Source organism: Grampus griseus, assembly GCF_964374135.1.
Source record: "Grampus griseus genome assembly, chromosome: 5".
In the NCBI taxonomy this organism is placed as follows: Eukaryota; Metazoa; Chordata; class Mammalia; order Artiodactyla; family Delphinidae; genus Grampus; species Grampus griseus.
In genome coordinates this window covers 32640256-32656131 of record NC_138998.1, presented here as the reverse complement: position 1 = coordinate 32656131, position 15876 = coordinate 32640256, and the positions used below count along the sequence as shown (strand labels likewise).

At 52.1% G+C, this 15876-nt stretch overlaps 1 protein-coding gene across 1 annotated transcript in view; it reads right to left on the bottom strand.

Annotated features, from left to right (window-relative positions):
* Positions 1-249: 249 nt before the first annotated feature.
* Positions 250-15876, bottom strand: part of RAB6B (RAB6B, member RAS oncogene family) — a 54008-nt gene continuing 38381 nt past the window's right edge. The window contains exons 3-8 of the mRNA XM_082654795.1: positions 7519-7572; positions 7230-7335; positions 5862-5973; positions 4735-4828; positions 2038-2104; positions 250-388 (exon numbers count right to left, since the gene is read on the bottom strand). Of these exons, the coding sequence (XP_082510921.1) occupies positions 324-388; positions 2038-2104; positions 4735-4828; positions 5862-5973; positions 7230-7335; positions 7519-7572 (498 nt within the window). The 3' untranslated portion in view covers positions 250-323. The remainder of the gene's footprint in view (positions 389-2037; positions 2105-4734; positions 4829-5861; positions 5974-7229; positions 7336-7518; positions 7573-15876) is intronic.

Below are 15876 nucleotides of genomic sequence, written 5' to 3'. Positions count from 1 at the left end.
AAATGACTACATTTTTATCTGGCAAAAAGTTGTATACACATGGTTTAAATTTTTTTTTAATTTTAACAGTTTTTGGCAATCTTAATAAAGTACAATATATTACAACCAAACCAAAAAATAGTTGTTTAAGTAACAGCTGTTAAGAGTGACGTGATCCCTGATGCCCAGCCTCCCTCCCCATCCCACCCGACTCCTAGAGACAGAGAGAAAAGAAAAATCCTCCCATCTGGATAAGCTCATCTCCCACCCCCCTTAGGAAGCTAACCAATAGGAAGCAACACAACAAGCGAGTAGTGTTAAAGGAAGCCTGCGGTCAGGCTGCATTAGCAGGAGCAGCCACCCTCGCTGGCCGGAGGCTCCTGGGGTTTGTCCAGCTTGATGTCGATCACTGCAGGGGGCGGGGCTAAGGAAGATGACTCTCTCGGAGCTCCCACCCCCGCTCCTGCTCCGGTGCCCCCTAAGTTGCCCTGCGCAGCCCCTCTGTCCCTCAGCAAACACCCAGGAACTTGCTCTTTTCTTTGCCTGCGTGGGAAGGATGCAGGGTCACCAGTTCCCACCCTTCCACCTCTTCCCCGACCCTTCCACATGCCCTCACCAGTATCCACCAGAAGTAAAACTTGTCCTGGGCTGTGGGACCATCATCTAAACACAGGCCCGACAGACCCTTTCTTAGAAGGCTTCCCGGTGACCAGCCTCGGCCTCGGCCTTGTTACCTATCAGCCCCACCCCAAAGTGCCCAGGAGGTGGAGCCTGCCGTCCGGGCATGGAGCCCACCTCACAAAGTACAGGGCTACACAGGCCTTGCCCAGGTGGGCACAGCAACCCTGACCCCTCAAACTCCCGTCAGAACGGGTCGCTTAGACCCTGAGGCTGCTGCTGTGAGAACCCACATCCCTGGGGGAGGGTGTCAGCATAGCCCCTCTCCAGCCCTTTCCACGGGCGCCGTGGGGACTGTGGGCTGGAGAAGCACCGATCGGAACCGCCAGAGGAGCGGGTGCAGAGTGCACAGCCAGGCCGCTCCCTCTGCCCTAACCAGGCTGAAATCTCAGTCAGGCCAGGCCAGGCCTGGTCACGGCACTGCACAGAATCGCCCTTCCTGTGGGGCTGGGAGTGGGTAGGGGTTGAAGCAGCCCTGCTATGGGACCTGCTGCCCGTGTCCTAGGGAGGTTTTGTGGTCCCTAGGTAAGGACGATGGGAAAGGTTCTTCAGAAGTTAAGTACTATAAAAAGCCATGCTTCCCCTAAAGACCACGTACCACCTTCCCTCCTTACCACTTTTTGGCCACCTGGCCATGGCATATTCTGAGTATGACTTTGTCCATGACTTTTCCTGATTTTCCCTAAACCCCAATCTTCTTATGCACATTTTTATCCTGTTTTGTGTGTACGCAGCGTATATATACATAAACACACATTATTTATAACATGGTAGACTATAAATTAGTAAATAGACAATGAACAACTGCCTTCCTCCCCACTGGGCAAATCAGACCACCTCTCTGAGCCTCAGTTTCAGCTTTTGGGTGTGGCCTGAGTTCTGGGGTGGACGGTGTGAGTGGTGTGCAGACCCTGCCCCCAGAGCAGTGGGGAGGCCTGGGCTGTGCAGGGCAGGCAGGGGAGGAGACACCTGGTGGGGCAGTCGTCTCACATAGAGGAGGTTGGGCCATGCTGAAATCACGTCTGAGTGCACGGAAACGGAGATTCCACTTGTCCCCGTGAAACACAAGTCTGTGTTCACTGGAAAGAAGGGCACTTACTATCTCTCACTCCCCACACTGCCACTCCACACACATCCCTCTGGCATTCCCACACTGTTTTGGAAGCTTAGGTGGTTCGAGCTGGATATGGTCTTAAGGACCTTGGAGTTCAGCCTCATCCCTGTACAGAGGAGGCCCCACAGAACAGCTATCTGCCAGGAAGGCTGGCCTGGAGAACTGGCAAGGGTCTGCCCACTGTTCTAACATACCACGTGGATAAATCAATGAATAAATGGCTTCTGCAGCACATCTTTCACTCACTTGTCAAAGGAAAAGGATACTGCCTTCTTTGCTTTTCTCCTGGACGTTCTCCATTCCAGGCAGAGCCGAGGCCACACGTCGGAAGAGCTGGGGAGAGGGGGAGATGCAGCATGAGCCCCCATCCTTCCCCTCCTGCTGCCGGTGTCTCCACCCTCTGCCTCTTCTCACCCTGACCTCGGGCTCTGCTCTCTTTCTGTCCCACTGACTTCACCCTGGACAGCAGGGGCTGCACCTAACTTCTCCCACCTGTGCCCCCAGCACCTCTCACGGCGTTGGGCCCCGGCAGGCCTCTCACCCAGGCAGGCTGGCCACAGGGTCATGAGGGGCTGAGTGTGGGTCATGGTGATGGCAGGGACCTACCCTAGTGCAGAAAACGATCTAGGTCCTGGGAGACAAGCTTCTGGCCCCCTGCCCATGTAGGGACCTGGTGTGGGGAAGGGACTTTCGACCTGCCCTTGAGACAATGACCCTCTCCTCAGGGAGCCCCACGGGCATCGGGGCAGCTGGGAGTCAGGGCCACACAGTCACAGCGGAGATTTTTTTGGAGGGAATAAGGACACAGGAGTGTGAATGTGACATTGTGGGTTTGCTTGGGTGTGGGTGAGTGCGATGTGCATATTGTGTGTAGAGGAGTATGGGTGGTGTGGTGTGGATGTGTGGCATCTGTGGGGGGGGGGAATGAGTGTGTATGGTGTGTACATGTACACATGTGGGGTTTCTGTGCATGTAAGTCTGTAAAGTGTGCATGAGAACTGTGTGTGTGTGGTTGTGTGCGTGTGTGTGTGTGTGTGTGTGTGTGCGTGCGTGGAACCTAGTGGGTGACGGCAAGTACAAGGCAGAAACACAAGGCACCAGAAGATCCTCAATTCCCTCCCATTTCTCTACAAACACCAACTGCAGGAACTAGGTGAGCTCTGGGCTTAAAACTTCTCCACTGCCTGAGCTCTCTGAAGACAGGGTGAGTCTTATTCAAGGTCTCACCCCAGAGCCCAGCCGCATGTGAGCACGCAGGCTGGGTGACAGGACCAAGGGCGGTAAGGGTCCGGGCGGGGAAGCCACTGGTGGGCTCTGCGTGGTATGGACCCTGTGAGCAGGCTGCAGGGAGGCTCTGAGCGTGGCTGGCAGAAGTGGGAGTTAGATGGAAGCTCTTGGGGTCACATGGGGGCTTCTGAGAGCAGATATGCTCACGTTCAGAGTCCAGGAGGCTACATTGCATGGGGATGCCTCTCCACCACACAGGCTTAGAACTGACCATATACAACTCCGGCTCAGACCATCGCCTGGCTTCCAGAGCAATCCAGCAAGGGGGGCATCGGCATCTCCCTGACCATGGGGGCAGAGGCTACCTGCCCTCGGGGCTGCTGCCCTCTGCTTCCCTGCCCCCCAAGCCTTTCCATCAGGGCCGCGCAGAGCAGCAACCAGTGTCTCCTGCAGGCCTCCAGGGACAGGTAGCTCCCTCCTCCAGGTGACACCACGGCCACCCTGGCCTTATTCTGAAGGAGGCTGGGAAGGGGATGGGAGGGAAGAGAGCCACGTTGATGACCCTCCAACTGGGGTGGGGGCACTGAGTCCTGGGAGCTCGGGGCCTCCCATTCTGTCCCTTTCTGCTCCTCTGCCACCTCCCACTGGCAAGGCACTGCCCAGGCTGGGTAAAGCCTCACTGCGTGAGGCCGGCTGCTGCAGTAGCAGCTTGTCTAGTGCCCCTGGACACTGCTGGGGGCGGCAGGGCAGAAGTGACCCCCAGCCAGGCCCCGACACTCCTCCAGCGGCACCGGTGCCCATGCCGATCCCCTGGCCCAGGCCGCCCCCTCTCATCACCTCTCTGAGTCCTCTTTTCCCTGCAGACAGGGGTTCCTCACCTTTTTTTGAACAAAAGATTCCTTTGGCAGGCTGGCGAAGCCTATGGGCTCCTTTTAAGTGTGTGAAATGAATTACATATAAGTTTTATGTAAAGGAGACCATTTAGTATTGAAACAAGCTTCTAAAATCTTTAAAGATACAGACTTGTGACTAGCAGCCCGGGAACCTGTTAAAGAGCAGAAGCCGGCAGGGGGTCTGACAGCCCCTGAGATACTGAGGTGGGAAAAAGTTCAAGAGACCTGCGACACCACGTAAGGTGATAAGAAAGCGGCTGTGACCTCTACGGTGATAAAGCCCCAGGTGCTGCTAACATACGGAGTTGGGTTGCCTACGCTCACAGCTGCAGGAAATGCTGGAGACCCGTCAGAGGTTAGTGCAGAGACACTTGTTTCCCACCTAAATCCACTGACCTGCTGAATTCCATCCGTGGACTCCTTGGGGGTCTGTGGACCCAGGAGAAGCCCCCTGCTCCCAGGCTCAGCCCTAACCCCACCCCCTCTACGGCTCCTCTGAGGCTTCTGACTCCCAGGCCTCCCCCCACTGCGAGCTCGGACCGCACCGTGGGTGGGCTCTTGTCTCCAAGCCTGCCTGGACCGCCACAGCCTTGAGCATGTGCCAAGCACAAGGCAGGAACCCCAAAATGCTGATTGGATAGACTCTCCTGCACGTCCACCCCACGTGAGGTAAGAAGCAGGGGAATGCTACGTCTCTCGGCCTCCTTGAAGCTGGTGGCTGATCCCATAGCCCCGACGGCCTGAGGGCGAGCAGTAGAGCTCTGGAGGCTACTCGCTCCCCATCTGGTGGCTGGATGGCCCCACCTAGTCACTAGCCCCTTGGCCAAAGGCGGCAGACCCCACCTGCTTCACGTTGTAGCCGGTCTTGGCGCTGGTCTCGATGAACATAACGCTCAGTTCTTTGGCGCGCTGCTCCCCCTCCTCGATGGTTATCTGCCTGGAGGGGAGGCGAGGGGGGACCAGTTCAGTAGGGAAGTAGCCCCTGGTGGGGGCGGAGGGAGCAGCCTCAGATGATGGGGGCCCTCAGTCAGCCCTGAGGTCAGGGCTGGACCCCAGGGCTCCCTCAGGGCACAGCAGGACACCAGCCCCTCCCTACTCCTTGGCAGCTCCGTCCAGGTTGGGAGCAGGCCCTGAGGCAGGTGGCTTGCTGTCCCTTTCGCAGTGTCACCACGGCCAGAGCCAACATTCGTAAAGCACTGCCAGCCACAGACCGCCTCTCTGGGTGGTACCATCAGCCCCATTTTCCAAATGAGAACACTGAGGTTAAAAGTAACGGCCCCAAGGTCACCTACTGCGAAGGAGCTGGGCTTTGAACTCCGTTTTCTTCACTTCAAGGACAAGATTCAAATAAAGCAGCCTCTAATTCAGATTATTCCCTAAACGGGCAGAGTACATCTCAGGAAGCCCTCAGTCCATGACTCATTGCTCTACCTGCCCCATGAGATGAGTGGACCAGTGCAGGGAAGGGCGCTGGGGTCAGCCCTGTGCCTGGAGGATGGTGTGGAGCAAGCAGCCTCTTCAGGGAGAGCGTCCCACCCAGACACGGCGAAGGACCAGGGCCTTCACACCCACACCCACATCAGCCAGGCATTTCACAGGCGCAGGGCCGGTGGGAGCCCGAGGGCTGCTGTGTCTGTGTCTGCACTGAGGCCGGGCCCAGACCATGCGCTGCTGGGCCAGCCGGGCGCATATGGCTCCACTCAGGCCACGCGTGGAGGCCTGCCCTGCCCCTGCCAGCCTGGAAGGTGGGGCTTCAGACATGACACACCCGTGGGTAGGCGTCTACCAGGTGCTTTCAAAGCCTCCGGTGCCCCAAGGGGGTCCTTCCCAGATGCAGGGGGACAGGTCAGACAGGGTGCTGGGCAGGGGGTAGCTCACAGGGGCTGCTCACCCACAAATCCCAGCACTCCCCGTCCAGGAGGAGCTGCAGAGGTATGGAGGGGGCCCGGCCTGCAGCCCGCTGCACCTACCTCTTGTCGGCCAGGTCCGTCTTGTTGCCCACCAGCATGATGATGACGTCGCTGCCCCTCTCTGTTCTGACATCATCGATCCACTTAGAGGTCTGTTGGAAGGAGTTGAGATCTGGAGGTGGAAAGTGCAGATAAAACAGGGCGTGAGCGGCAGCCCTGGCAGGAGAGGGAGAGGGCGGGAAGGGAGTAAGACCAGGAGCAGGAGGGAGGGGTGTGTGCACCCTCAGACACCTGGGCGGCGCGGGAGCACAGTCCAGCGGGCCTGGGTCCTCCCAAGGACGTCCACACGTGTTTGTGGAGCTGTGCCCGGGGTCCCCGAAGGCCCCTCATATGCTGAGCCACCCTCTGGGGAGAGAAGTCACAGCATCTGGAAGGCCGCTGGGTCATGACTTCCTAGTAGTGGTCCTAGGGCCCACCTGAGAGTCGGACCTGACTTTGGAGGCTCACAGCAGAGTGAGAAATGGGTGCAGTAGACTTGGCTGAGCTTGGAAACAGTGTGACAGTGTGTGTGTGGGACCGCAGCAGCTCCCAGCGCAGGAGGGCCCTGCAGAGCAGCCTCCCGCTGACAGGAGCTCAGAGGGATTTCTGAAGAGCACCCTCAGGCCCTGAAAGTAAGGGGAGCGGGGAAGGCGGCCCCAGGAGCAGATAAAAGCCAGGAGAGGCCAGGCATTTCAGGGCAGCCCCCTCCTCAGTCAGAAGCTGTGACACGCCGCCGCACAGAAGAGCAGTCACAGGGCGATGCCCACCACTCAGCAGCCCGCAGACCCAAGGGGAGCGGAGCCTCCCTTTCCTGGAAACCTGGGCTTCTCGCAGCCTGACCTTCCTTATGCTCAGCATCAGGCTGCAGGAGCCCAGGCCTCCTCAGGGTCCAGCTCCCACCCGCTCTCAGGTGTGCAGGGAGCCTGCGGTCAGAGCCAGAGGCAGCCGGCTGGGGCATCCTCCCACCACACCCATGACTGCAGCCCAAGCGCTTGCCAGGTGTGTGCCCTGACACCTGCCTGGGCAGTGGGGCTCTGCACCAGGCCCTACCCCTCACCCCAGCCCCACGAGCCTCCCTCAGGGCTGTGCGTCGCTCTTGAGAACAGCTGATTTGGCCAGAAGAGCCACAGTGTGTGAGAAGTGCAGGCCACCCAAGGCCCTCCTGGACCCGCTGGGCCTCCCCTCCCACGGAACCCGGTAAGGAACTGGGATGCTGCTGACAAAACCACGGCTGCCAGGTCAAGGTTGGCCTGGGGACCAGCGTCTTCTCCCATCTTCATACACACAAACACACACACACACACACACTCTGCAGCCTGGCTGGGGCCGCACCTGGCCCCGGAGCCCCTGCGAGCTGCCCTCCGCCCAGCACCCAGGCCCCACACTCACTTGTGATGTCGTACACCACCACAGCCACCGTGGAGTCCCGGATGTAGCTGGGGATCAGGCTGCGGAACCTCTCCTGGCCGGCTGTGTCCCAGAGCTGCAGTCGCACCTGTCACAGGGAGGGAGGAGGCTCAGGGGGCAGTGAGGTCCTCGTGGTGGGAGTGGGGGCTGAGGGAGGGGCCGGCTCTGGGACGCTGGCCAGGCACAGGCTCTCAGCGGTGCCCAGTGTGGGCCCCAGGGGATAGGTCCCAAGGAGCCCTGCCCGTCCTCCTGAGTCAAGTCAGGCACTCACCGTACGATCCTCCAAGTACATGGTTTTTGACAAGAAGTCAATCCCAATGGTTGCCTGTTAGAGAAAAGCACAGAACGGTCAAACCCGAAAGGTCTCAGGCAAAGGGGCAAAAGCTGAGACACCCAGGCGGGGACACAGCCAGCAAAAGGGGTCACCCACGCCGAGCCTTAGGTGGGTTCTGCTCTGCTGCCCCACTCCCAGCTCAACAGTTAACCCTCTTGCCCCTCTCAGAGGGAGTGAGTTTGAGCTAAACAAGGATGAGGATAGGTGTTTAGGGAGTGATACTTTTTGGAGAGGAAGAGAAAAGTGCTTTGGAAAGGAGAGGAGAGAACAGGTGAGGCGGCTTCCCCAGCAGCAGGGCCACTGGCACGTGTATCTCCTGCCCCGCTCAGGGGGGAGCCCGGAGGAGCAGGAACGAGGTGGTCTCCCTGCCCCAGCCTGCCGGCCCCGCCTGCCTCCTTCCCTCCCAGCCTCCACTCGAGTCTCCCAAAGCTTTTCTCCTCAGCCCTGGAACTCGAGCGCCTGGCGGGGGATCACCACTGGCCAGGAGGTGGAGCGGGGGCAGGGCGGCTTGCCGCAGGGGCGGGCAGAGAGCAGCTGGCTTTCCCCAGGAGCATCACGGCCACCCACAGCAGCATCTCGTTGCGAAACCCACCGGCTCTTCTCTACCCAGATCGACACACTGGAAGCCAACTGTCTAGGTCACGCCTGTGCCTCCCCTGTCCTGGCACAAGGAGATGCAGTTGGGCCAGATGGCTGGGACCCATCACTCACTTGCTGTGTGGCTTGGGGCAGGCCTCCAACCTCTCTGCGCCGAACCTGCACCCAGTGTTTGTGACGGGAGCAAGATGCTTGCAGCATGAAACAGTCACTGCTATGTAATTAATAATAATGGAGACTCCGACACAGCCTGAATGTCAGGGCACTGGTTAAGGACACGGTGGTTCATCCAAATGATCAGAAACTTTGGCAGCCATTAAAAATCACGTCCTTGAAAAATATTTAAGGATTTCGGGAAATGGTCATCAGGTGAAAGAAAGCAGGTTACAAAACATCATGTATAGTGTGATCCCAACTTGATTAACTGAAGTAGAGATACAAGTATTTTTCATATTTTCTTAGACGTTGACGTGAAGGGACTACACTAAAGCCTTAATAGTGCTGGTGTCTGAGTACTGACACTGTGGGTGCTTTTTTTTTTTTTTTGGCTTCTTTCATTGTACCTTTTTCTATTTTCTACAATGAACATATAATAGTTCTAGAAGCATAAATAAAGCATTTTTAAAGAAAAATAGGGCTGAGAAATAAGCTTCATTGAAAGGAAAATTGTGCGGTGACTTCTGACTACAAAAACCACAACCAAGGGCTTCCCTGGTGGTGCAGTGGTTGAGAGTCCGCCTGCCGATGCAGGGGACGCGGGTTCGTACCCTAGCCCGGGAAGATCCCACATGCCGCGAAGTGGCTGGGCCCGTGAGCCATGGCCGCTGAGCCTGCGCGGCTGGAGCCTGTGCTCTGCAACGGGAGGGGCCACAACAGTGAGAGGCCCGCATACAGCAAAAAAAAAAAAAAAAAAAAAAAACACAACCAAGAAAGCCCAAGGAAATAGAAAAACCCATGTCTGCAGGCCCCTGCAAGCAGGTGCATGTACACTCCCACCCTCACCCGTTCCACAAAGGAGTTAAAGTGTCTGCATCCTCCTGTAAGCTTGCTTTAGTGCAAAGATAGGGAGTGTCAAGGAATCATACAATTCTACAACATGCGTGCTAAGCAAACACCTTAGACACAACTCAATCCCCTACTCTGGAGACCTGGAAAGTTAAAGCACACACCGAGCGTGACTTTGCCAGTCAGAGGCAGAGCTGGGAGGATCAGTGTAAAATCTTGGCATCACTTGGGCTCTTTCAACCCCAGCTTTGCACACCTTTCCTGCATGGTGTAGCCACTGGGGAATAAGTCTGGAATTGACGAGCGGCTTGTAGACTGAGCCTTGTTCCTTAACAGTCACACTACCTCCACTTATTGGTATCTGTTAGAGCAATGATCCTTGTCTGCTGTCACGGAGAAACGTACAGAGCAGGTGGACATCTCTCAACTTCAGTGCTCAGTGGGCTCCCCAGGGACTGCCAAGCTCCTTCTGTAAAGTGACCCTTGAGTTAAAAATCCAGGTGTATGACCTCAGGATTGGTAGCAGGGACTGCTAGCTGTCCCCCAACACGGAGTCTCCCTTTCTATAGTATTACGGCTCCAAACGTATAGATAAACTCATGGCTGCCCCAAATAAAGACTGTATTTCCCAGCTTCCTTTGTAGCTGGGTGGCTAAGTTCTCTGGTCAGTGGGATGTGAAGGTGACATTTGCATCTTCTGGGATGGGTCCTTCATGGGCAGAGGCGATGTACCCACAGCTGCCCCTTTCCCTTTCCCACTGTTTGGAATAAAGACAGGTGGTAATAAGTCATATTGGCCCATCCAGATGAAGGTGACAGAGTAGTGGCGACAGATGAACCAGACAGAGGAAGCCTGAGTTCCTGCCTGTAGAGCCCCCTCAGCAGCCTGAGACTCTTACGCCCAGACTGTTGTGTGACAGAGAACTGGACTTCTATTTCGCTTAAGCCACTGTTATTTGCAGTTTCTTTTAATACAGCCTAGCTCTATCCAAACTAATAGAGCAAAGAACCACGGAGAAACATACCCCTCAAGGGTAGGCAGCATGGATGGTGACAGTGATGTTCCTGATGATAATGTAACAACAACAACCCCATTTCGCCTCACATGTGCTTCCATGGAGGACAGAGAAGTCACCAGATGACATGACAAGGATTGTGCCTTGTGGATCAAGCTCTGGTAAAGCTCAACCCAGTGGCCTCCATAATCATAAACACCATTTGCTGAACACTCACATACTTTACTACCCCTCACAATAGCAGATCAGTGGTAATGATGAAAGTAAGGCTGAAAGGACCAACTTCCTATCTCTCCAGCTCTCTCCCACCTCTATTCCCACTTTCATGCTTCTTCCACATCAGGGAAACACCTGGTTCCTTAAGTGCCCAGTCTCTCAGACCTGTTCTGGCTACACTTCCCACCCAGCCAGGCCGTTGAGCCACAAAAGACCTTCCCACAGCTGCACACACTGGTGCCAAAGCACAGGCACTGTCCTTGGATGTGGCTGAGGCATCAGCTCTGCTCAAAAACATCTCCCTAAGTTTCACTTCCAATAATGGCTAAGTAGTTTGTATCAAACTAACCCACCCACAGATAACTATTATAAACTCTGCACAAATGCCACAAATAACAATTTGCAATCACCGAAAAGTGATCAAAAGCAGGCAGAAAATGGAGGGGTTATAATCTCTAAAGGAAGGGAAGAAAATGAAGTGAGATCCTATGCTTAACCTGAGGTAGCTTCCTAGTCCCACCAAGTTAGAAGAACTTGGTAAACACCTCAGGCATTTCATGAGAACCCCAGAAGGGCCAGCTCTGGGAAAAAGGACATCATCTCAGGATTAAGGGTTATATCAGAGGACTAAGGAAAAAACCAAAAGAGACCTATCTTAACAAACTTTAAACATGGTAAGTAGGTTCCATGTCCTGGTTATTGTAAATAGTGCTGCAATGAACACTGTGGTACATGACTCTTTTTGAATTATGGTTTTCTCAGGGTATATGCCCAGTAGTGGGATTGCTGGGTCATATGGTAGTTCTGTTTTTAGTTTTTTAAGGAACCTCCATACTGTTTTCCACAGTGGCTGCACCAATTTACATTCCCACCAAAAGTGCAGGATGGTTCCTTTTTCACCAGACCCTCTCCAGCATTTATTGTTTCTAGATTTTTTGATAACAGCCATTCTGACCGGTGTGAGGTGATACCTCACTGTAGTTCCGATTTGCATTTCTCTAATAATTAGTGATGTTGAGCATCTTTTCATGTGCCTCTTGGTCATCTGTATGTCTTCCTTGGTGAAATGTCTATTTAGGTCTCCCGCCCAGAAGATGTGACACATATATACAATGGAATATTACTCAGCCATAGAAAGAAACAAAATTGAGTTATCTGTAGTGAGGTGGATGGACCTAGAGTCTGTCATACAGAGTGAGGTAAGTCAGAAAGAGAAAAACAAGTACCGTATTCTAACGCATATATATGGAATCTAAAAACAAAAAAAAAAATGGTACTGATGAACCTAGTTGCAGGACAGGAATAAAGATGTAGACATAGAGAATGGACTTGAGGACACAGGGTGGGAGGGGGAAGCTGGGGCAAAGTGAGAGTAGCATCAACATATATACACTACCAAATGTAAAATAGATAGCTACCTGGTGGGAAGCAGCAGCATAGCACAGGGAGACCAGCTCGGTGCTTTGTGACCACCTAGAGGGGTCGGATAGGGAGGGTGGGAGGGAGACACAAGAGGGAGGGGATATGGGGATATAGGTATGCATATGGCTGATTCACTTTGGTGTACAACAGAAACTAACACAGTATTGTGAAGCAATTATACTCCAATAAAGATCTACTAAAACAAACAAAAAAAAAACAAACAAAAAAAAACATGGTAAGTAAACTCTTCCAAAAAAAAAAAAAGGATTAAGTTGCCCATAATTTAATTCCCCATTGAAATAAAACTCAACACTCTTCAGAGGAAGGTAACAGAATCTACAAATCTCTACAACTTATTATTATTCACGATGTCCACTACACAATAAAAAAGGATTAGACATGAAGAGGCAGGAAATTTAAGCCATAATTAATGGAAAAAAACTCAATAGAAACAGATACCCAGATGACTCAGATGTTGGATTAGCAGACAAGAACTTTAAAATAATTATTATAACTGTGTGAAAAATATAAAGGAAAAAGATGAATACTATGGGTGAATTTCAAGAGATATATGGAGACTAAAACAAAACCCAGAAATCTTAACACAAAAAAGCACAATACCTGAAATAAAAATGCCTTGGATTTGAATAACAGCAGCTAGGACACTTCAGAGGAAAGGGCAGTAAACTTGAAGACAGTCCAAAAGAAGTTGTTCAAACTGAAGCACAGATTTTTAAAAGAATAAAAATGAACAGAACTTCAGGAACTTCTAGGGCAATATAAAGACCTGATATACATGTAGATGGGGTTTCAGAAAGAGTAAAAACAAACAAGCAAACAAAAACTAATGGTCAGATATTTTCTCAATTTGATTAGAAACATCAACCCACAGCTTCAAGAAGCTCAGTGAACCTAAAACAGGATACAAAGGAAACTACACCCACACAAGTCATAGTCAAATTGCTGAAAACTAAAGATAAAGAGAAAACCTTAACAGCAGCTAGGAAACAGAAAGACACAATACATACAAGGAAACAATGACAGGAATGATGGTGATTTCCCTTCAGAAACAATTGAGAACAGAAGACAATGGAGCAAAATCTTTAAAATTCTAAAAGAAACAAACCACCATCATCCCCATCATGTAAGCCTAGAATCCTAAAGCCAGTGAAAATTTCCTTCAACACTGAGAGCAAAACAAAAACATTTTCAGATAAGGGAAAACTGTGATCATTTGTCACCAGTGAGCCCTCATTACAGGAAATGAACACTTTAGGCTGAAGGGAAATTTTACAGATGGAAGTTTGGATCTTTAAAGAAGGAATATAGGAGCACCAGAAATGGTAAGTCTGTGATATATAAAAACATGTGACTTGTCCTCGACCACCTCCTGTTTCCATCCACATCAGTAACAATTCCTAACATCCTCCTGTTTTGTCCCTGCTTCATCCTCCACGAGACTCACTCTCAGAAGATGGCCTCAAATCTACTTTACCACATCAAGTACAAACCACTTCAATTCCTTGCTTTTACCCTCTAATATAACAACGATGATAACTACAGTAACAATGACTAAACATCTGAGTGCTCATCATGTGCCAGGTAAGAACTTAATATGCATTACTTAACTTAATCCTGATAACCTGTGCCATGAGTTATGCTCTTTAGTATTTATACGTTTCTGCTAAGAAGACTGAGTAAAGTTGATCCCTGAGCAACGTGTGGGTTAGGGGTGCCGGCCATCCACACAGTGGAAAACCCGTGTATAACTTACAGTCGGTCCTCAGTATCGCACTTCGGTTCCTCCGTTCAACCAACTGCAGATGGTGTAGTACTGTAGTACTTACTACTGAAAACAACTGCATATAAGTGGACCAGCCCAGTTTAGACCCACCTTGTTCAAGGGTCAACTGTATAAGAGATGCTAAATTACTTCCTCAGTGTCAACAGCTGGAAATGGCAGAGCCAGAATACAAAGATATTTGCAAAGTTGTCTATGTGTGTCCAGCCGTATCTCCATCCCTCCAGGCTCTGAGCATTTGCTCCTTCTGTCAAAGCAAGCCTCTCCTTGGGGTTCTCTTGGCCCTGAGCTTCTCAGCCATCAAGGTTCTTTTCTCTTTTCTCAACCCCTCATTCTCTACTCACTCTTTCCTTTCATCCAAGAAACATTCTTAAAATTCTTGCATCCTTAAAAAAAAAAACCTTCCCTGTCACTAAGTGGCTCTCCAGCTCTCTGCCAATCTCTCACCTCCATTCCCTTGGTATGTTTCTTGGAAAAGGACCCAAACCAGCTGTCCCCACTTCCTCTCTTCTCACCCACTGCTCAGTGGTCTGACTCCTGCCCCTCTGCCCACTGAGGCTGCTCTGGCTGTGGTCGCCATGGCCATTCATCTGCAAATTGTAAGGACACTCTATAGGCCAGACTCTACTAGATGTACTTGACCCTGTGGACCAATCTCTTCCTTGACACTCTTCCTTCGTTTTCATGACGTGACTTGTTTCTGGCTCTCCCTGCCTCTCTAACTGCTGTCCCTTATTGGTCTCTTACAGGATCCTCTTCCTTTCTCTGTCCCTAAAATGTTGGTGTTCCCTACTGTGTCAGGGGACCTCATTTACTGTCACAGCTTCAAAAAGGATGTGCTGCTGGCTTCCCAACCTACATTCCAGGCCTCACCTCTGTCCTGAGCCCCAGATCCAGGTATCTGACCGCTTACTGGACATGTCCATCCACGTGTCCTCTAGACCTCTCACTAAACATATGTGTCCCACCCGGAGCCCCTCATCCCCCTCCAGACTTACATCTTCTACTTTCCCCATCTCAATGAATGGCACCTCCACCTCCATGGGTGCCCAAGCCTCCAGAAGCCCTCCTGAGTTCCTCCTCTTCCGTTGCTCTCTCGTCCACCCCCTCACAGCAGAGGAATCACTGAGCTGATACTTTGCGTCCTGAGTGTTTTCACCTGTCTGCTTCTCTCCATCCCCACCAGAACTGCCCCAGTTCAGTCCTCCAACTTCTTTTACCTGAACAGCCTAACAGCTTCCTGACTGGTCTCTCTGCCCTGAGGTTCTCCCTGGATAAATAATCTCTCACCAGCACCAGTGTTATCTTTCTAAAACATAAATCTGATCATATCACTCCCTACTGCCCCCAGGAAACAATCCGAACACTCCAGCTTGGCCTGCAAAGGGTCTGCCCGTCGCTTCCTTTGACCTCGTTCCCCTCTTTCCCAGCTTGCACTTCATACTTTAGTAATAATACTGTGGTCAGGACTCTACACGCACAAGTCACTTTGTGTTTCTGTGCCTTTTCTAACGCTCTTCCACATGGTTAAAACCTAATCAGAGATCAAGATTCAGCTCCTCTGCTGAATCCAGTCATCTTCTGAGCCCTCAGGTTGGCCTCAGGGCCCCTCATTTAACAGTTTCCTTTCTAAACTGGAAAGATCTCATACTAGTCAGTCTCTCCCAGTGGCCAGTGATGTGGTAATTCTCAACACGTAGTGCATGGACCACTTGCTTCAGAATCACATCAGAAGCTTGTTAAGTATGCAGATTGCTGAGCCCAGCCCAGACAGACAGAATCACAATCTCTGGGGTGTCAGTCTGGGAATCAGAATTCCACACAAGCCCTCAGATAACTCATTTGTGCAGTAAAGTTTGCAAACAACTGCGTAGATTCTGAGCTCCTGCTGTAATTGGTCTGAGGAGTCTGCGGTATCCAGGAGGAGGGGCAGATTCCTTGCCTGGGGTGAGAGACAGGGAGATGCCCATGCCTGCAGAAGGGGCTAATCACGGATGAAAAAACCAAGGCTCACTCTGAACTTAGGTCGTACAGGTGGGGGTGGCAGAGGCAGGATTAGAACCCAGGTCTCCCTGACTGCAAAGCCCCTGCTCCTGACTGTTGAGCTGTATTCCCTCTGCTTCCTGAAGTCCCTTCATTTCTGAAGCTGTCACTGAGTGTGTGTGTGTGGGTCACATCCTTTCTGGCTCCCTCCTGTCAGAATCTATGGTCATTAGCCATAACAGCTCGGCAGAGTCC